Source organism: Hyperolius riggenbachi, chromosome 1 (assembly GCF_040937935.1).
Source record: "Hyperolius riggenbachi isolate aHypRig1 chromosome 1, aHypRig1.pri, whole genome shotgun sequence".
Classification (NCBI taxonomy): domain Eukaryota; kingdom Metazoa; phylum Chordata; class Amphibia; order Anura; family Hyperoliidae; genus Hyperolius; species Hyperolius riggenbachi.
The window spans coordinates 527,919,583-527,941,072 of record NC_090646.1 but is presented as its reverse complement, the minus strand read 5'-3'; the positions used below and the strand labels follow the sequence as shown (position 1 = coordinate 527,941,072).

The following is a 21,490-nucleotide window of genomic DNA, read 5'->3' as shown; positions in this document are numbered from 1 at the left end:
TTCCTATTACACACTGCTCTGCGTTTATTATGCAGTCTACATTCTGACCCTGCATTGCAAGTGTTACAATATAACAATAAATGTGTATGTTATAATGAACCTTATCTCAGTCAGCCTGGCTCCTTTTTTTTTACATTGCGGAGGAAAGGAAAGCTTGATATGTATCTCCCCTTCTTCCCTTCCCACATTCTTGCTCCTTGCTGATTGGCTGAAATAGAGGATAAATCACTCACCCCTTTGCAGAAGCTGCTGAAATCCCATCTATGTTCTGCTCACGTGTGTTTACAAAGAAAACTGACAATGCAGCTCATTATACACCATTTCAGCCAAAGGAGTAAAGGTGGCCATACACTGGTCGATTTGCAATCAGATTCGACCAACAGATAGATCCCTCTCTGATCGAATCTGATCAGAGAGGGATCGTATGGCTACCTTTACAGCAAACAGATTGTGAACCGATTTCAGCCTGAAACCGTTCACAATCTGTTGTGGTGGTGGTGCTGCTGCTAAACAGTAGAGGGCGCTCTACTGTTTAAACTTCCTGCCGGGCTAGAAGAAGTGAGGCATGCCGGACCTGGAGACCAGAGCGCAGACAGAGCAGGTAATGTATGCGGGCTCTATTGCGTCGGTCGTCGGGCACTCGAACGCCGCTAGCGATGCGCTCTTTAACCGCAGGCGATCGGTTATTTTCCGCACGGCGCGATCGACGGGATCGGACGAAATGGATCGAAATTCGGCGTGTAGCGTGAACGATTGGCAGCAGATTCGATCCCAGTGATCGAATATGCTGTCGAAACGGGCGCAAATCGGGCCAGTGTATGGCCAGCTTAAGGGAAGAAATGTCATCAGAATTGGTTTCAGTCAGAAGCAGTAAAGATGGAAAATGCCAGGAACAGTTTTCTCTTTATTTGCTACATAAAAGTCACTGAAATCAAAATGTAGACAGTACAATACATCTGTTATGTAAGTAGAACAAGTATTTATCTGCTTATATATGTGGGGGGGTTTTCCTGAGATAGTATGCATTTATTGATTACTGACGTATCTCATACAAATAATAGCAAATTGCACACACAGAAGTGGCATTTGCAGAAGATGATTCCCCTTGCAGTAACCTGAGCTGCTTTGCATGCAATTACTACCAGTGTCTCTCACGCACACACAAAAAAACACACACACACACACACACACACACACACACGCACACTTGCAAGAAAGTGTAACGTGGGGACAATTACAATAACGTTTGCCCAAGCCTTCCTGCAAGCAGTCTGGTGTGTCTCCCTTATCATAATCTTCCACACACACACCCCAAGTGAAATTTCACATTCAAGTAGCTGAGGCCATACCAAGTGTGTGAAAATACCTTTTACCTTTCTGAGTCTAAACCACAGGCAGTCACTAATCATATGCCGCTCCAACTTCCTCCAGGTTGTATGCTAGCCGGAAAAAATATGTGATAGTGATAACTAAAGAGTATAATCAGTGTAAATGTTGCATTGTATTAATTATTTTCTAATATAAAGTTATAACTACCTGCCGGATCTTTTTCTTTCCCCGAACCAGCTTCCAGCAAATAGCTCCACCCCATTGCAGAAAAGTGCCTCGGCCTCAAGTAGAGAAAGTGCCAAGGCACTTTTCTGCAAGGGGGTGGGGCTATGGGCCGAAGTCAGCAGACAAAGTGCTCAGTGAGTGATTTGAAAACAAAAGGCCTTGCAGGTAGTCATAACTTTATGTTGGAAGAGGATCCATAGAATGTGAAGTTTACACTGAATGTTCTCTTTAATCTAGTTAGTCTGAAATAGATAAGATAGTTAAAACTCTTTCCTGTGGGCTTAGCTTCCAGATGTTTTGAGGGGGGAATTTCCTGTGGGCTGCACTCTTGCTGTTAGAGACCAGTTTTTTAAACTTAAATGTTTATGTAGTGATTCTGGATTTCAGATTTCCCAGCCGGCTGAAAATATGTGATTTTTGGTCACAGGAAGAACGTTCCTCAAAACGAAGTGCCCATAAGGCTAGAATAACTTATACTTATTTTCCTGTCATTGGTTGTCCCACTGGCATAGACTGGTTGCTTCACTGCTGTAAAGATAATAGTTACATATTCAATATGCAGTTGAAGATAAGCAGCTAAGCTGCTCATTTAGGTAAATTTCCTAATAGTGCAATGCACAGAATATTGCTATGAATTTGGAAAAAATGTCTCCGGTACATTCCAGGCACATCTTCACACTATTTTTTTGTTGTTGTTCGTAAAAGCACAGGAAAATCTTTATCCTTTCTGATGTCTCGGATTCGCAATCTGTTAGTTTTTTTTCCTTTTGAACCGTCTATTTAAAGTGGACCTGAACTCTTGCACAGGGCACAAGGAAAACAGAGAGAAATGTACCCTGTGTGTTTTTAGAGAGAAGAGCCTGTCTAATCCCCCCTTATCTTCAAATAATTAAAAGTGTAATTTGATCTCTCAGCTGTGTCAGCAAAGGAAGTACAGTGCGTCACTGAAATTCGCCCATTGACTTACATGCATTCAATCGCCATGGAAATCCAATGGTAACGTGCTGTTGACTTTGCGGCGGGTCATCGGCAGATCGGAAGATTCTGAGGCAACGCAGCGCGGTTAGTGTACTAGGTCCCATACACTTTCTTTGCTGTAGTGTAAAAGGGGCCTAAAAGTAAATGACTGCATGATTAAAAAAATTAAGAAATTCTGGTTAATGTTTGACTACTTACACCATTTTTCAGGTTATCCGGTGCCACAGTCCCAACCCTTGAGGACCTGCTTAATTGGAGAAAATGTGACCCTTTCGTGCACTGTATCAGGTGCAAATCCCCTTGCTACCATAGCATGGCTGCGTAACCTGAGCACTCCTGATGTGGTTATCCAGCCAGGGAAGAAATACCAGATCACTCAGGCCGGCAACACCTCCTACCTCACTATTGTCAACTGCTCCCATGAGGGCGATGAGGGGTATTACATCTGCATGGGAATGAATGCTGTCGCTACCAAAGATCTTTACATATGGGTTGAAGTGAACAGTGAGTTAAATATTCAATTCCTATCTGTATTTAACATATTTGAGTGCAATTACATTAAAAATAGAGAAATGAAAATATAGAGAACAGATGTTTTCCTGTTTGCTTTATTACACTATGACACACATGGCAGTATGGTCATATCAGTTACAAGGATATAAAATTGAAAGAAAGGGGGCTTCCAGAAACCTATTGCAAAGATATTCTTATTTTTAGTATGTCCAAAAAAAGTGCAAAAATACACAATACATTCTTCAATGGTGATACATATATATCGATTTATGAACAATATTAGTCCCATTAGAACTTGCAAGGTTGCAACATTTTTATTCCCTCAGACATTTCCTCAAGGTGGCAACGTCGACTTGTTTTGGGTCACAAGGACAAAAATAACAATATACATCTAAAAATTTAAAATATAGTCAAATAGTCAATAATTAGAATATAGTGAAAAATAAAACAATGTGGGGGTCTTTTTTACTCTTGGGGGGGGGGGGGGGCACCAGACAGGGGTCAGTCGGGTCCGTCGACCATTACATTACCTGCGCACATCAATCGAGCCCTTGTGACCTAGATTTTCCAGCATTACCCATCGATCCATTTGACCGATTTTGCCCAGAAATCGATTGAAAGATTTACCGAGCACGAGCTTGTTGCGGCACCGTTTTTTTTCCGATTTGATAAAATGATTGAATAGGAAAGTTGCTTGGGCAGAAATATCGACTGAGGTGTAGGCACCTTAATAGATTTCATTCTGAAATATATTCAAAATCTATGCCTAGTGTGAGGAGGATTTGCCGGTAACTCCTCTCTGATCAGATTTGGGGCTCGATTTACAAAACGGTGCTAACTTTAGCACTGGCCCTTAGCACGTCTAAACTCAGTTGAAATGTGAGAAGTAGTGATCGTGCGCAAAATTTTGCGCGGCACTGCACAGAGCGCAGGGCGCTCCGCGCGAAGTGCCTACTAAAGCATATGGGACTTAGCGCGCGCAACACTTTGTGTTCGCGGTACTTAGCGCGATCTGATTGAGAAAACCGGTGCTAACCTACTTAGCACCCTGGTTAGCACGCCTAAAGACTTTAGACGTGCTAAGTAGGTTAACACCGCTTAGTAAATCAAGCCCCTAATCTTTTGTCCACATCCGGTGACCATCTATAAGTGTTTGGGCATCCTAAATAAAAAACAGCTTCTCTGCTAATAGCAATTGATAAGACCTTCTATTCAATCTATAGATTAAATGCACTTCTAATGCTGGGCATACACTATTTGTTTTTCCCTTATCAATCGAGCCGCTGATTGCTCGATTGATAATATCCGACAGGTCCGATCACCCGCCGGATAGATTCCCTGCTCGATCCCCGCCAGCGGACAATAGCGGGGAATCGAGCGGAAGATATGGAGCGCCCGCGGGGACGAGCGGGAATCGATCCGGCTGCCCGCAGGGAAGAGCGGGGACGCGGCGGGAGTCGTTACGGCAGCTAATCAAGCCGCCGGGTCGACTCGTCTATGCCCAGCATTAAGAGGGATTATGGCATTATCAGGTGTATGTAATGTATGAATTGAATAATATGTCTTAAGGTAGCCACTAACAATACAATTTGCTGGACAATCGATTACAAATGCTTCTTCATATGAATGATTGTAAATGATTGTTTGGGAATACTAATGGAAAAAAAAATCTCCTAACCAATCCAATTAGATTGACGGGATCGAACTGAAAACTCGGATCAATTTCATTAATGTGATCGGATTGGTTAGGAGATTTTTGTCCATTAGTGGTCCCTAACGATTATTTACGATCGTTCATACGAAGAATCATTCGTAATTGATCGTTTCAGCAAATTGTATCATTAGTGGCATTTTTAGGCTCATTTGGTACTTCATCCATTGTGGTGCAAATCTACAAAAATAGGATCGCACTGCAGCGGTGATGAAAAGTCACATCGCAGGGTTTTAGTGCAATGCAACACGTACAATGCAGCAGCGTTCATAGACTTATGTTTGCACCGCAACTCCAAACTACGCTCATCGCCTGGTAATGCGCTGTGCGCCATGACTCGTTACACAACACCGCAAACTGAGCAGGGTACAAGGCCTCATTGAAATACAATGGCATGGTGCTTCAATGTGATTGTATATCCTGAAGCAATGGATGAAGTGTGAAAGGGCCCTTATGGTTTGTGATTAGCTTAGGAAACCTTTTCCCTCACAGTTTATTTGGTGTCTCACCAATAAGCGTCCTTATAGGATACCCGAAGTGACATGTGACATGATGAGATAAACAAGTGTATAGCCTGAAGATGGTGCAGGCAACGCGTTTGTGTTTCGCGTTTTTGGGCGATTTGCGCGATTAACGCAAATCGCCCAAGTAAGAACGGGCCATAGACTTTAATTACACTAGCGCTTTGAAAAGCGATAGCGTTTGAGGGTTTTTCCGAAATTGCCGGCAAAATGCTCAAGTGTGAATGGGCCCTAAGAGGTGGATGGACTTAGAAAACTCCCTAATGCTGGCTGATTGAAAAATGTGATTTGGGGTAGGAGTTTGTTTTCTGGAGAATAAGTGGCTATTCTTTCTTTTTTAATTTGTTTTTAAGTTGAGTTCTGTGTTTAAAGGATACCCGAAGTGACATGTGACATGAGATAGACATGTGTATGTACAGTGCCAAGCACACAAATAACTATGCTGTGTTCCTTTTATTCTTTCTCTGTCTAAAAGAGTTAAATATCAGGTATGTAAGTGGCTGACTCAGTCCTGACTCAGACAGGAAGTGACTACAGTGTGACCCTCACTGATGAGAAATTCCAACTATAAAACCCTTTCCTAACAGAAAATGGCTTCTGAGAGCAAGAAAGATATAAAAATGGGAATTTCTTATCAGTGAGGGTCACACTGCAGTCACTTCCTGTCTGAGTCAGGACTGAGTCAGCCACTTACATACCTGATATTTAACTCTGTCAGGCAGAGAAAGGAAATAAAGGAACACAGCATAGGTATTTGTGTGCTAGGCACTGTGCATACACATGTCTATCTCATCATGGGCCATATGTAATTCACTTTTTGCCTGAGTTTTCTCCTAGGTGATATTTTCACATCTTGTCATAAATTGAGTTTTAAACCACCAACAAGCAAGAGCATACTCAAAATAACTTTGATAATATGTTTTCACCTACTTTTAGGTAACTTTTCAATTGTAAAATGCTTAAAAATTATTTTAAAGAGGATATGAAAATGATCTCCTAGGAGATAACCTAGGAGAAAAAGTTAATTGCAAATGGGCTCATGTCACTTGGGGTATCCATTATGCAATGTTATGGATTTCCTGATGCTTCTAGGCATAGGACAGTAGGCAATATGGTTACTGTATGTGGCAGCTGTTATTATGTAGTAAACTGTGTGTATTCCAGGCGTGGCTTAATGATGTGGTGGGTTTTATGTGTTGCAGAGCCACATAACATTGTGGGACTAGTGTCTGCTCTACTGATCCTCTTCCTGCTGGTGGTGGGCCTGATTACTGGCATTATACTGTACTGTGACCCTCAGGTCTATTTAAAAGGTATGACGGCTGCAAATCATCATCTTATTAAATATTGCAATACTAGGATCTTCTCAAAAAATTAGCATATTGTGATAAAGTTCATTATTTTCTGTAATGTACTGATAAACATTAGACTTTCATATATTTTAGATTCAAATACACACAACTGAAGTAGTTCAAGCCTTTTATTGTTTTAATATTGATGATTTTGGCATACAGCTCATGAAAACCCAAATTTCCTATCTCAACAAATTAGCATATTTCATCCGACCAATAAAAGAAAAGTGTTTTTAAAACAAAAAAAGTCAACCTTCAAATAATTATGTTCAGTTATGCACTCAATACTTGGTCAGGAATCCTTTTGCAGAAATGACTGCTTCGATGCGGCGTGGCATGGAGGCAATCAGCCTGTGGCACTGCTCAGGTGTTATGGAGGCCCAAAATGCTTCGATAGCGGCCTTAAGCTCATCCAGAGTGTTGGGTCTTGCGTCTCTCAACTTTCTCTTCACAATATCCCACAGATTCTCTATGGAATTCAGGTCAGGAGAGTTGGCAGGCCAATTGAGCACAGTAATACCAAGGTCAGTAAACCATTTAGCAGTGGTTTTGGCACTGTGAGCAGGTACCAGGTCGTGCTGAAAAATGAAATCTTCAAATCCATAAAGCTTTTCAGCAGATGGAAGCATGAACCCACTTTTGAACCAGAAACAGCGGCAGATGCGCCTGACCTGGGCTACAGAGAAGCAGCACTGGACTGTTGCTCAGTGGTCCAAAGTACTTTTTTCGGATGAAAGCAACTTTTACATGTCATTCGGAAATCAAGGTGCCAGAGTCTGGAGGAAGACTGGGGAGAGGGAAATTCCAAAATGCCTGAAGTCCAGTGTCAAGTACCCACAGTCAGTGATGGTCTGGAGTGCCATGTCAGCTGCTGGTGTTGGTCCACTGTGTTTTATCAAGGGCAGGGTCAATGCAGCTAGCTATCAGGAGATTTTGGAGCACTTCATGCTTCCATCTGCTGAAAAGCTTTATGGAGATGAAGATTTCATTTTTCAGCATGACCTGACACCTGCTCACAGTGCCAAAATCACTGGTAAATGATTTACTGACCATGGTATTACTGTGCTCAATTGGCATGCCAACTCTCCTAACTTGAACCCCATAGAGAATCTGTGGGATATTGTGAAGAGGGAGTTGAGAGATGCAAGACTCAACACTCTGGATGAGTGTTAGGCCGCTATTGAAGCATCCTGGGCCTCCATAACACCTGAGCAGTGCCACAGGCTGATTGCCTCTATGCCACGCCGCATTGAAGCAGTCATTTCTGCAAAAGGATTCCCGACCAAGTATTGAGTGCATAACTGAACATAATTATTTGAAGGTTGACTTTTTTGTTTTAAAAAACACTTTTCTTTTATTGGTCGGATGAAATATGCTAATTTTTTGAGATAGGAAATTTGGGTTTTCATGAGCTGTATGCCAAAATCATCAATATTAAAACAATAAAAGGCTTGAACTACTTCAGTTGTGTGTATTTGAATCTAAAATATATGAAAGTCTAATGTTTATCAGTACATTACAGAAAATAATGAACTTTATCACAATATGTTAATTTTTTGTGAAGATCCTGTATATATCTGCGTTCTTTATAGATGCATGCTTGTTTTATAGCAATACACACATGTGAAATTAAATGATTTCAACATAGGAAAAAACATACCTAATAGAACCCTAAATAGTTGGTGAAGAAACTCCTCAAATCTAGTAATCATCAACATAGGGAATTGAATTATATTTTATACATTTCAAAGCAATTTTTAGCTGAGTTTCTCTTTCCCTTGATTTTGCCTATAAAAGGATTCTAATTTTGTTAGGAAATAAGGTGGGGCATAACTAGAGGGGAGAAGCCTGTGTGATTGCAGGGGAGCGCAGATTTGTGGGGGCAGGGCCGGAGCTACCATAGGAAAAAATGGGCAATTGCCCCAGGGCCCCGGAGCCTGTAGAGGCCCCCAAGGTGTCCCTCCCCATCTTAACTGTTTTCTCCCCAGGGGATCTGCAGAGTCTGTTAAGTTGGGAGGTGATTGGGGAGGGTCAGCAGCCAGCTTAGGGGCCCAGGAGGGAAATTTGGCTGCAACAAAGGGCCTCTAATGATGCTTTTTGGTTGGGGGTGTCTGTTGGGGGCCCCCAGGCTAATTTTGCCCTAGGGCCAAATTGTTACTTGAACCGGCCCTGTGTGGGGGGGCCCCAACTATTAACCGTCCTTTACTCAGATACAGGGGGTTATACTTCAGATCAGGTGTTTTTGTGGCTGCACTTGTTATGTGTGTGAAGATCATGACGTGAACGAAGTGTCAGCCAGCCTCAGGTGAGTATCTGGATCACGGGGAGTCCTAGTGGAATGAGAGCTCCTTCACACCCCTCTTAGCATCCAAACACACAGCAAAACATTTCCACAAGGGACTCAACCCTTCCTTGGATAAATATCCAGCTTCTTTATTGCATTTCAGTGCGGATGCAGCATACAAATAGCGCAACGTTTCGCTTGAGAAAGCGCGGTTGGCCCGAAACGTTGCGCTATTTGTATGCTGCATCCGCACTGAAAGGAAATAAAGAAGCTGGATATTTATCCAAGGAAGGGTTGAGTCCCTTGTGGAAAATGTTTGCTGTGTGAAGATCATGATGGCCACACTTGTTTTATGACTCTTGTGAGATGGGCCCCCAGGCTGTGAAGGGCACCAAGGAGAGTCAAGGGAAAGGGTGTGACCATTGGGGGGCCGCATCAAAGTTTCTCTGGGGGGCCCCATGAATTGTAGTTACACCACTGGAAATAAGCAGTACCTTCACTTCAGCTCTACTGATTGCTAGGATTAAAAAAAAGACCGTGATTTTTCAACTGCATATGCAGGGCCGATTCTAGACTTTTTGCTGCCTGAGGCAAACCTGTGAGGATAAGCCCTCCCCCAAATTGGAATGATTGCACAGCACCCAACAATTTTCACCACACATTACAGCTGTGAGCCCCCCAAAACAACCTCAATATAGGTAGGTAGCCAGGTATAGGTGCCTCCAGTATTGGTAGCCAGGTACAGTTGCCCCCAGGATAGGTTAGCCAGGTACAGTTGCCCCCAGTATAGGTTATCCAGGTACAGTTACCCCCAGTATAGGTTATCCAGGTACAGTTGCCCCCAGTATAGGTTATCCAGGTACAGTTGCCCCCAGTATAGGTTATCCAGGTACAGTTGCCCCCAGTATAGGTTATCCAGGTACAGTTGCCCCCAGTATAGGTTATCCAGGTACAGTTGCCCCCAGTATAGGTTATCCAGGTACAGTTGCCCCCAGTATAGGTTATCCAGGTACAGTTGCCCCCAGTATAGGTTATCCAGGTACAGTTGCCCCCAGTATAGGTTATCCAGGTACAGTTGCCCCCAGTATAGGTTGGCCAGGCACTCTCTTCACTTCCTGTTTCTGCCTGGTGCTGCCCCCAGACTTCTGCTGCCTGAGGAAGTGGCCTCACTTGACATTATGGGCGCACTGGACCTGTGATTATGGGCTCACAATCAGCAAGGGCCCATTCACACTCAGGCGCTTTGGTGATCGCCGGCAATCAGCAAAGCGCTGCTGCAGAAGTGCTGCTCAAGTAATCCTATTTGATTACTCTCACTACAGCGTTTGCGGTGCGTTTGCAATTAACGACGATAACAAATGAGCTACATGCAGTATTTTTCAGTCAATTGCGTCGTGATTCTCATTTACTGGAATGAGAATCGCTAATCGCAATAGCTGAAAAATCGTGGCATAGCGCAGCCAAAATCGCAATCGCTAGGCGGCCGCGATATTGCATTCCTGAGTGTGACACAGGGCCTAAGAGAAAGATGAAACTTGTCCTGCTGTTCCTGTTTCTGCCAATTTCCATAACTAATTTAGGTACCAAAATAAACATTAATAAGAAAGTACTTTCCAGCTTTAATAGACCTGTTCATTTTGCGCTATGTCATGTACAACAAACTGAAGCAGTAATACTGGGAACATCAGTGAACTCGGGGAAGCATTTACTTCAGCCTGGCCTATCATTTAGCAGAGCAGTGTGCTTCTGTCTCCAGCATCCACTGCGTCTCTGTGGTGCACAGTTCTATCAATAAGTAGAAGTGGACGAATGGGCAAACAATGGTGCTGCCCCTCCTCCTGAATTCCCTATTTGCATCTGTGCCACAAGCCAGGGGGACGCACATAAAGCTGCCTATTTGGCATGCATGGCAGCACGTATGACAAGATACAACTATGTTGGCTACCTCATGAGTAACAGTATAGGAGCAGATTCACTGTGTACCAACATGTGAACATCACAGATATTTAGGATATGAATTATAAAATAATTATCTTAGTGAAATGAGGCTTTTGACAGCACAGTTATGTTTAAGGTATTTTGTTTTAAATAAGTTACATATTTTGTATTTTAGATTGAATAGTACTATAGTTTATAATAAGACTACACAAAAATAATACAGTAATAATATTAATAATGTACATTATCTAGAAATAGATGCTGGGTCCTTGTAGTCTTGCTTTAGATCAATGTACATCTGGCATTGCTCCTCAAACCTGAACTATAGATGGAAGGCTTCCTATTTTCACTAGCCGTGAATGGCAGCCATTTTCCACTTGCAATTTTGTATGCGGAATCACAGTCTATTGAAATCTATAGGCTGCATGCAAATCACTGCAGTCTTCCACAGCACACATCTGAATACCCTTAGCCGCACATGGCACAACAAAAGGGATACAGATGCAAAGTCACATCAGCATGGGTACCGCGCCCTTTTCAGAAAAACGGACGCGGCAGCCCAGTGAAAATGTGCCCTTACCTGCTAAACAATTTGCAATCCCGTCTAGCCAGAGCTGTGTTTCAGACAGTCCAGCCACACAGCTTAGCAAACATAATCAGCTCTGCACCCTCACTTTTCTCTAGTCTGGAAGTAACCAATAAAGCCTGGGAAAGGCCCTACCCACATTCCTAGCATTATGCTCCGCCTTCCTGAAATAAAGCTCCCATTTTTTAAAGCCTCATACACACGAGGCACAAAAGGAGGCAAGCGACACAAAAAACAAAAAAAGCAGCGACAGCTCGTCGCCAGGTCCCTCTGTGCTGCAGCTGTACACACGGCGCACAGAGGGACAGAGATGCGGCGGAAGCTGTCGCTGAAGGTTCCTCCCCCCGCCGGAACACTGTGTGAGGGTTGCTGTCACTAGTCCGCATACACACGGCGGACTAGCGACAGTTGCGGCGAAGTTGCGGCGACAGCTGTTGCAGGTGATTGGCCGCACCAATCGTCTGGCGACAGCTCTGACGGGCGACGGTTTGGGGCGCACGCATCATACACACGGGCGACCTGTTGCCGCAACACGCGTGTGCCACGTGGTTGCGGCGACGGCCATAGCCCTTGTGTATGAACCATAACAGTAACACCATACAGCAGAGCCTGACTGTATTACAATGTATCCCTCCCTTCCCTAGTGAGAGTGAAAAGTTTGTGGGAAACTGCACGAAGTTGCAATAAAGATAGAATCATTAAACACAAACATGGAATGAAAGGTGGTAAAACAAAGTAGTTGGTTGTAATGACTTCGGTCAGTTACCTGGGATATGTATACAGAACAGGAAGATAGGAAAACCCGATCTGCATTGTTGTCCTATGTGAATGTTTTAGAAAAGATTATAGCCAGAGAGTCATTAGAGGCAGAGAAGTAACATATTATTGTATAGGTGTTTTCAGTGTTTGTTGGGTATAGTTCATGAAATATACTAATAATTATTTTCCATCTTTTTGTCTCCATAGCAAACCCATTCAGGTAAGTAATAAAGTCATCTCCGTGGTTTGTATTAGTTAATTTCTGCATCCACTGCACAGTAACCCCTTATTCCTGAGAATTGTTATGGTAGAGAAGTTCATAGGACCATTAGAATGTAAAGTCAGTGTGTTATGTAGAGTGAGTTTCTATGGCTATGCCAAAATCTCAACATTCTGTGATCTAAAATTCCTACTTGTGCCAAAACAGAAAAAGCTCTTTTTCCTGGATGGGGCAGACTTAAACCGAGAACAGCAGTGTACTGATGCACTGATGCTTCAGACCAGTCTATGCTGTTACCCAGGTTCGGATTTACATCACAGGAGCATATAGGCACAGATGTCCTGGCACCTTATACTTCACCCTCCATGAACCTACAAACCCCACCAAACTGCACCACATGTGAGCTGGCTGACCCCGCTGCCACTCCTCCCTTACTTCCCTTGCCCATCATAGGTTGCTACAGGTGCCACTTAGCATTAGGTAGCCAGAGGTGCCCTCAGTATTAAGTTGCCCCCTACTTAAGGGAGATCTGGTCGGTGGTCAGAGGAAGGCTCTAGGGGAGGGGAGTGAGCCGCGCTTCTATCATCAGGCGCCTGTAGGCACGTGCCTTATGGTAAATCCGGCCCTGCTGTTACCCCTACCACTTTTTACAACTCCCCATTGCTATGAGGTTGTTGGCTGTCTTCCGAAAAAGATGTACCAGTAAAAGTAAGTCCAGTGCTCAGAAAACGCCATAGTAATCTCTAGTGAATCCCAGTCCCTTCCCAAGTTTCTGGGTTCATGGTCATGTGGTTGTAGACTACCAGTCCCAATATCTCAGCTATGTCAGTGAAGAGCTTCTGCTGCTTTAGCAATAGAGTACAGACCTCCAATAGAGTACAGACGAGCATCACTCGTTGAAAGCATTTAATGCTGATTTACATACTCGGTACATACGGGCAACTCATTGCACCCATGCACCGTACATAAACAGTTTCTTACAGGTGTCATCACACCTGAAAACAACATCTTATACCTGTGTTAATTATTTACATATAGCTTTCGTGCTTAAATACTTGATGGACACTACACTGAATCCAGAGTCTGTGAAATGCAGAATGTTTCCTCAGGTATTTTATAAAAAATTAATCAGTCTCATAAAAGAAACATTCAACAAGTCCTCATTTCCCTTGACTTTTCTCATCCCACTCTGATAAATGATTGGAAAATATTGCCTTATTTTCACTATGGTAAAAGTTTGTGTATATGAGAGAATGACTCAGTGCCTGAGACATGATAAGAATGTTCTGTGCTGTGGTGCTGTGTTACAGGAGTGGACAGTCTGATGTCCTCATTCTCGTGGATTCAGAAGATGAGGAGGAAATGGAACAAATGGGAGGTCCAGTGGAAAACGGTCACTATACAGACAATCCTACCAGCAACCAGAACCCCCCAGCTGCAAATGGAAATATCTATAAACACCAAGTTCTTTTTCACCATCCGCCAGAGAGTAAGTGTGAGAAGAGGGCACAATGACTTCTTATTTTACAGTCATTTGTCTTTAGTTTGTGCTATATAGCTTGTTTGTGTTATATGAATCATTCCTATGCTGCAATGCAAACATGCTGATAACATTCATAAATGTGGACTAGCTTGTGTATTGCACTGATTATATTTGCACAAAGGACTCCTCATACATCAGTAATTTAGTATACTAGTTTAGACTAGAGTAACTAGGCCAGTTTAGGCTAGAGTGAGTGTAAGGTTAAAGTTAAATATCTGTTGCCTGAAGGCTGGGAACACACTAGGCAGCGCAGGAAAACCATGTTTTCTGCACTGTGTGTTTTTATTTTTTTGCTGTGTTTTTGCTATGTTTTATATGCAATTGTGTTTAGCGTTTGTGTGTTTTATCAATTGACCTAATCAATGGAATGCAGTAACATATTTTTAAAAAATGCATCAAAAACACATGTAAAACGCATTCCTCTGCATCTCCATTGAGATACATTATGTGCGTTTTACTTGTGTTTTTTGTGCATTTTGCATTTGCATTTTTTATGAATTGACCTAATCAATGGAATAAAATGCAGTAACATATTGAAAAAAATATGCATCAAAAACACATGTAAAAACGCATTCCTCTGCGTCGTTATTGAGATATATTATGCGTGTTTTACATGCGTTGTTGAAAACTATGCAGCAAGTTGTGTGCTTTCAAAATTGCACAATGTAAAACGCACATACTGTATTTTCCCAAAAATGGGGAGGAAAAGACTTATATGACAAATACAGGGAGTCCCCCGACACCAATACGAACTGCTGACCCTCCGTGATGTACCCCCTGTATTATTTCCTCCGCTCCCCCTTTGTGTCCTCCTCCGCTCCCGCTGTGTAATGTAAAGCAGCAGCAGGACAGCTCAGTGGGCTCACCTCATCCATCGGCTCCAGCGGCTATGAGACCTCTCTTCTCCCTCACGGCACATCAGAAACAGCTGCCTCAGCTGAGGAAAATCCATGTATGAAGTCTTAGTAGATGGGTCGGTATGGTTTGTATGGAGATTAGGGTTATTTTTATGCTGGCTATATAGAGTGACAAAAATGTTACGTAGTGTAATTGTGGCAGGTCAGTCTGGTAGTGTGTGACCAGTGTGTAGCCTCGTACACACACTAGACTGTTCTCGGCTGAGGTGGCTGTTTGGGGCAGTCTTGGCCTAGAATCTAGCACAGGTGTCCCCTGAGATGTGTACAGGTCGTGATGCAGTGTCACAATATTTGACAGAGAAGGTGCTGGACGGCAGGGCTGGCTCTACCATAGAGGCAAAGGGGAAAATTGCCCCAGGGTGCTAGAGCCTGAGGGGCCTCTCAAGGAGCCTCCCTCCCAACTTAACTGTTGCTCCCAGTGGCCCTTTCAGAGTCTTTGGCAGCGTAGCCCCCTGTCAGTCTGTGACTCCATGCACTTCCATCTTTATCCACCACTGGCTTCTCTGTGACCTGTGCCTGATATTACGTAATAACATGCGTTGGGTCACAGAGGCGACGTGCCCTTGTAAGGATGAAGTCGGGGAGTGCATGGAGTCATGGACCAACAGAGGCCCATGTCTACCAGGACAGGTGAGACACTACTCTGCCAAAGACAGGGGCCCCAGGGAGCACAGTTAAGTTAGCCGACTCAGGGGCCCTGGGGGGAAGTTTGGCTGCAACAAAGGGCCTGTCATGCCGCTTTCTGGTTTTGAGGTGTCTGTCAAGGGGGCCCCCGGATTTATTATGGGGGCCCCATTGTTACTAGTACCGACCCTGCTGGAGGGAGTGTATATTACATGTGTTAAAAAGGCCTCAGGGATATTCAGGCTTGCTTGCAGGGAACAGAAAACCTGGTTTAGAGTCCTGGAGCCGATCAGGGAAGATCAGGGTGGGTTCCCTGACCACCTGGAGTCAGTCCAGGTTTTTGCTGCCTGTATGCTGAACACACAGCAGGCCTGACACAGGGAAGCTCTGTGTGTTCAGTCTGTGTCTGAAGGCGGAGAGGAAAGAGCTTGGACAAGAATTGTCTTGTTTTTCTCGCAAGCGACTGAAAATGCTTTATGCTTTAGTTAGTTAGTATGCTATGAGGCAAGATTGGAGCCAGATGGCTGATTTATATTTTGTGTTTTTTTTTTATTCTTTTGGCAAACTTACAATTAAACTACAGGCAGCAGCCTGATTACAACAAACTTAGGGCCCATACACATGCCTAACTTATGTTGCCTGTCAGGGACCAGGAGCTGACAGCCGTGTAGCTGACAACGCGCTGTGTTGTAATGGGGGACGGGGGGCGAAGGAATGACGAGCGGTGCAGGGGAGTGGTGTGAACAATGGGGTTGGCGTTGCTCCGGTTGGGTAGATCTGTCTGGCGGATCGCTTGCGGGTTGGGCGTCGGGTATTTGGGTGCCGCACACACACCTGATTGTTGGCTGCGGCAGTCATGTGTGCAGCAGGTTAGATGGTGTCCCCCGAGATCCTGCATACCAGATCTTAGAAGTGACAATTGGCAGCCGAGCCAATTGTTCTCCTCCTTACCCTCCCCACAGAAGCTGCTCCATCATTTCCAATGCCGTCTGTACAGCAATGGGCTTTAGCTTCACCCACAGCATTGAGGTTTATGCTGTAGACCGACACACATTTAGGGCAGATTGTGCGTGTGTACGCACCTTTAACCATGTTTATCTGACTAGATTAATATTAGACCTCAATAATTGACAATGTTTGTGAAAAGCTAGGCTTCCACCATAGACTCACAAATATTAGACGAGATTTCAGTTAAATGATAGGAACAATTAATTCTAAGCCACAAAAATCTATAACGTGAAAATTGCAACACCATGCTATTTTTTTCAGTTTATATACGTATCCTGAAGCTGCAAGACGTCGATGCACGCAATTGCCATGTGTGTTGGGCACAACGTGACTCTCATCCAGCAATGTGTGGCACGATGGCATGAGAGAACATGCCAAAGAGGGAGTGGAATGAACAGTCTTGCCGAATTATGTTTGCAATGGCATCTAAAATTGCCTACCATTATCAATGGTTGCACCTGTGTCAACCAAACCATTCCGAATAGGCTGCATGAAGTATAGAAGTGTGCACAGTGGCCAACCATCGTGGCGCCATTAAGCCCTCGATACAGGAACTGCACGTCTGGTGAGGTGTCGCCACTAGCGCAACTGGAACAATGTATGCCATTGGGGATTGTCTAAAGATGAAAGTCACTGCTGCCTGTGGAGGAATGAGAACCGTAGACTTGTGTGGTGGGCGTCTCAGGGAGCACCGCTTGCCAGCCCAAATCATTGAGCATCACAACAGGCCAACAAAAGGCATCATGGCTTGGGGCAGATGGTTTGGTTGCCCACAGGTGCAACCGTTGATGATGGCAGGCAGTTTCGGATGCTGCTGGAAAAGGGTCTCGGCGAGCCATTCGGTGACTTTGCTGGTCGGTGTGCTGTGTCATGTCACCTGTTTGATCCACCCCCTCTCCAGCGGGCTACATTCGCTTTGGGCACAGGGCTTTTTGGTGCAGGGTGATCTGAATGAAGGCTCACCCTGCTGCCGCACAAATTCGGGGTGCTGTTAAATACTATTCCCCCTCCGAGTCGTAGCAACTCGGAGGGAGAAGTAATTCGGGGTCTGGCCATTGCTGAATCCCCAAATTACCAGTTTGCAGGGCATGGACTATAGCATTACTGCTATAGCCACGCCAATCCCTGCTTCACTCCACTGTGTTCTCAGATATTTCTGCATCCTCTCAGAATCAAACACTGCTGCAATGCTGCTCACCTCATGCCCAACAGGTGTGGCAATTGCACGCATCGATCAATGTGGGTCACGCAGCTCCAGGATGCGTTCTCACCTGAAAGGGGGTGTCACGTGACTCAATCCAAAGTGCAATTATTTACATATGATTCTCTTTTCTGCCGCTACGGTGATTAGCATATGATTACGTGCATTTTTGGTGGTGTTGCAATATAAATTGTGAGGAGTGTATTTAGTATTGCAGAAGCTGCACGACATACAGAGAATTGTTTTCAGAGCTTAAATCTAATGTGATTAAAATGATTTCTGTCCTTCTCTTCTTATATGTTGCTTTGTTATCCAATTCCCTTGTTTGCACATACATGGATCCTTTCTCATTCACAGATGTCAGTCATGACCTAGCAAGTGAAGAAGTCTCAGAAGACACAGAGGCTGAAAATGTTGGAGACCAGCTTTAGTGGATCTTGCACTGTATCGCCTGTAGACCTTATCACTTGAATTCAGGGAGCACACAGACCACTAGAGAGTCCTGCTGCAGTATGTACTGACAAAGGGTGATATTTGTAAATCCTCCGATACAGGAGGGTGTCCTGTTTCATTCTAAAAACCTCAAACCATGATGTATGGGTAGACCACTGTGGTGCATTGTATGAAAACTGATGCAAGATATGCATAACAATGGGAAATACAGGGTTAAGCTACCTAAGCTGGAGCCATGAACAGGCCTATATTTTCACTACGTAAGAATCCTCATTTGTGTTAGTAAAACAAATAATTCACAAAAGTGTACGGAAGCCTTACAGACTGTAAACACATACCCTGCCCTACACAGGGAGCCTTAGAAGAACACTTCAAAGGGAAGCTGAACATTTTGACTGTCTATTAATGCTGTAGAATGAAATATTTTTGTGTCAAATAAATGTTTTTTCATTATCTGACAGCTGCTTGCCTGTCAGCAGGACTGCTGATGGGGACAGAGATCCCCCTCTCCACTTGGTCTCTTCCACCTGACAAAACTTCCAACTGCTATTTGTTCACTCCAGTAAGTGGCAAGTTAGCAGCAGAGAAGTAATGGTAGTTAGACGTCTTACCACGCAGATGAGACTAATGCTGGGTACACACGATGAGATTTCCCGTTCGATTTGCGGATCGATTCGATTAAATCAAACATGTTCGATTGGATTTCGATTGTTTTTTTCATGATAGGTATGCAAAATCGACGGAAAAAACGATCGAAATCCAATCGAACATGTTTGATTTAATCGAATCGATCCGCAAATCGAACGGGAAATCTCATCGTGTGTACCCAGCATAAGAGCAGAAGCGAGTCTCTTTTCCCATCTGTAGCCAATGAGGAGCTGTCAGATATTGAACAGTGGCATTTATGTGCATTTTTTTTACATGTTGAGGATTTTATTTTGCTGCTGTTACTTGAATGACTGTAGGAGTTACAGAATGTCAGCATTTTCAGCAGTTGTCCTTTAGGACCTTCTGATAAGTGTGACACGGGAGCACAGAACTTTGGATGCTCTCTTATTTATCTGTCATTTCATGCTGTAAAGTAACAATGAGACTGATTCAGAGAAAGCTGCACAGAGCTGAAGATCGTTGGAGACTATAAGTAATGCTGTAAACCTCGCCTGAATTTGTAGAAAACGAGTTGGTGTGCCGTATTAGTTGTATATACACAATCTCATGAGGGACTGTTTCTACTAGGTAGGAATTTGTGTGTTTTAAAGGTACACAAATTCGCACAGCAGTGATTTCCTATGGATCTGTTTCCATTAGATGTGAAATTTGCATTCAGAAAAAAAAACTGACAAGAGTGTCACTATTTTTGGATGCTGTTTTGTGCGCGTTTTCGTTTTGCATCCTCGATCAATAATGTCAATGGGACTCTCTTCTTGTATTAACACAGAAAAAAATATGTAAATTCACATGTGATTTAGCATATAGAAAATCAACTCATTCGGGTTTCAATACCACCTGTATGCAGACAAAACACAACTGTATCCCTCGGACCCAGACCTTAACTCCCTCCTCAAATGTGTTCCTGACTGCTTGTCTGCTATATCCTCCTTCATGTCCTCTCGCTTCCTAAAGCTTAATATGAGTAAAACTGAACTAATCATTTTTCCACCGTCTCTGGTCACCTCTCTGCCTGAAGTGACTATAAATGTTAAAAACACTCCCATAACCTCAGTTACCAAAGCACGGTGCTTGGGGGTAATATTCGACTCATCTCTCTCTTTTATTATAGTTACCATGCCATCAGTTCATCTCAGAAGCTTACCATTTTCTTCTGGCAATGATCCCTTCCAGTTCTGACAACATTTTGTCAGAACTGAAATATATCAGTTGCTGTCAGTTATAAATCAGTTGCTGTCAGTTATAGCTGAGAGGACAACTGATGTACCAAGTAATGCCCATGTTTCCCTATGGCTCAAGTGGGCGATGTTAGGGCCGGTTCACACTTGCGGTTTCGCAAAAACCGCACCGGATGTCCGGACCGCACCGGAGCCGGATCGGACCTGAACCGTACGGTTCCTGTCCGGATCCGGTCCGGTTGCATACGGTTTCCGTGCGGTATGAACACGGTTGCGGTCCGGATCCGGATAGTAACAACCTGTATAAAAACAAAAAAAAATGTTGGGGTCTGGGAGGTCAGCAGAAGGGGGACCTGTGGAATCAGGCCCTCTGCTGTTTAGCACTCACCTCCACCTCCGACATGCTGCCAACATCTCCGGATCCGGATCCAGCTGTGCTGCTCCACTCCAAAATGCTTGCCCATGTGTCCCCAGCCAATATCGCCGCAAAAATCCGCATAGGAAGTGGGGTAGAACATCCGGATTTTTTGCCAGTGTGTTGTGCGCTCTCCGGTTCTCATTGGTTTCCATTGGCCGGATGGTGCAGTCCGGCTCCGCCCCGGATACGGCTGCCGGAGGAGCCGGACCAAAAAATAGCGCATGTTGGAACGGACACCGGAGTCCGGATCCGGTCCGGCTCCGGTCCGGACGAAACGGACACATGTGAACCCTGGCATAGACTTACATTGCTATGCCGTGCGTCCGTTTCGTCCGGCCAGCATGCGGTGCGGCTCCGGCACGGCTATTCCGGATAGCCACCGCTAATGTGAACCGGGCCTTACAGTTTAACAGTGTGCTGACCAGGAAGCTGTTATGGGGTAATGGCCATTTTCAAAATGGAGGACGGAGAATTCCATTGATCACTGTGAACAAACAGGACGCGGGAGAGGAGAAAGAGATATAGAGTAGACTACACGGGAGGTAAGTATGACTTGTGTATGGTTATTTTGACTTTTAATTTTCAGTTCAGGTTTCCTTTAACTCCATAACCAGCTCCTGCCATCTCCAACTCAAAAATATATCTCGCATCCGTCCCTTTCTCACTCAAGACACAACCAAAATGCCAATACATGCTCTTATAATTTCTCGTCTGGACTACTGCAACATACTACTTTGTGGACTACCTTCTAACAGACTAAACTCAGCTGCTCGTCTCATTCATCTTTCTTCTCGATCTTCCTCTGCTGCCCCTCTCTGTCAAGCTCTTCACTGGCTGCCAATTAACCAGAGGATCCAGTTCAAACTCCTAACCCTAACCTACAAAACTCTCCACAATCTCTCTCCCCGGTACATATCCTCACTAATTTCCAGATACAAACCCAATCACAATCTCAGATCTGCACATGATCTTCTGTTGTCCTCCTCTAGAATCACCTCCTCACATTCACACTTAAAAGATTTTGCATGCGCTTCACCCCTTCTCTGGAATCCCCTCCCACAAC

At 44.1% G+C, this 21,490-nt stretch overlaps 1 protein-coding gene across 1 annotated transcript in view; it reads left to right on the top strand.

The window, feature by feature from the left end:
- VSIG10 (V-set and immunoglobulin domain containing 10) overlaps window positions 1-18,262 on the top strand; it is a 49,232-nt gene extending 30,970 nt beyond the window's left edge. Inside the window, exons 5-9 of the mRNA XM_068271632.1 lie at window positions 2,743-3,036; window positions 6,480-6,590; window positions 12,404-12,416; window positions 13,727-13,905; window positions 18,067-18,262. Coding sequence (XP_068127733.1) covers window positions 2,743-3,036; window positions 6,480-6,590; window positions 12,404-12,416; window positions 13,727-13,905; window positions 18,067-18,140 — 671 coding nt within the window. The 3' untranslated portion in view covers window positions 18,141-18,262. The remainder of the gene's footprint in view (window positions 1-2,742; window positions 3,037-6,479; window positions 6,591-12,403; window positions 12,417-13,726; window positions 13,906-18,066) is intronic.
- The last annotated feature ends 3,228 nt before the right edge of the window (window positions 18,263-21,490 follow it).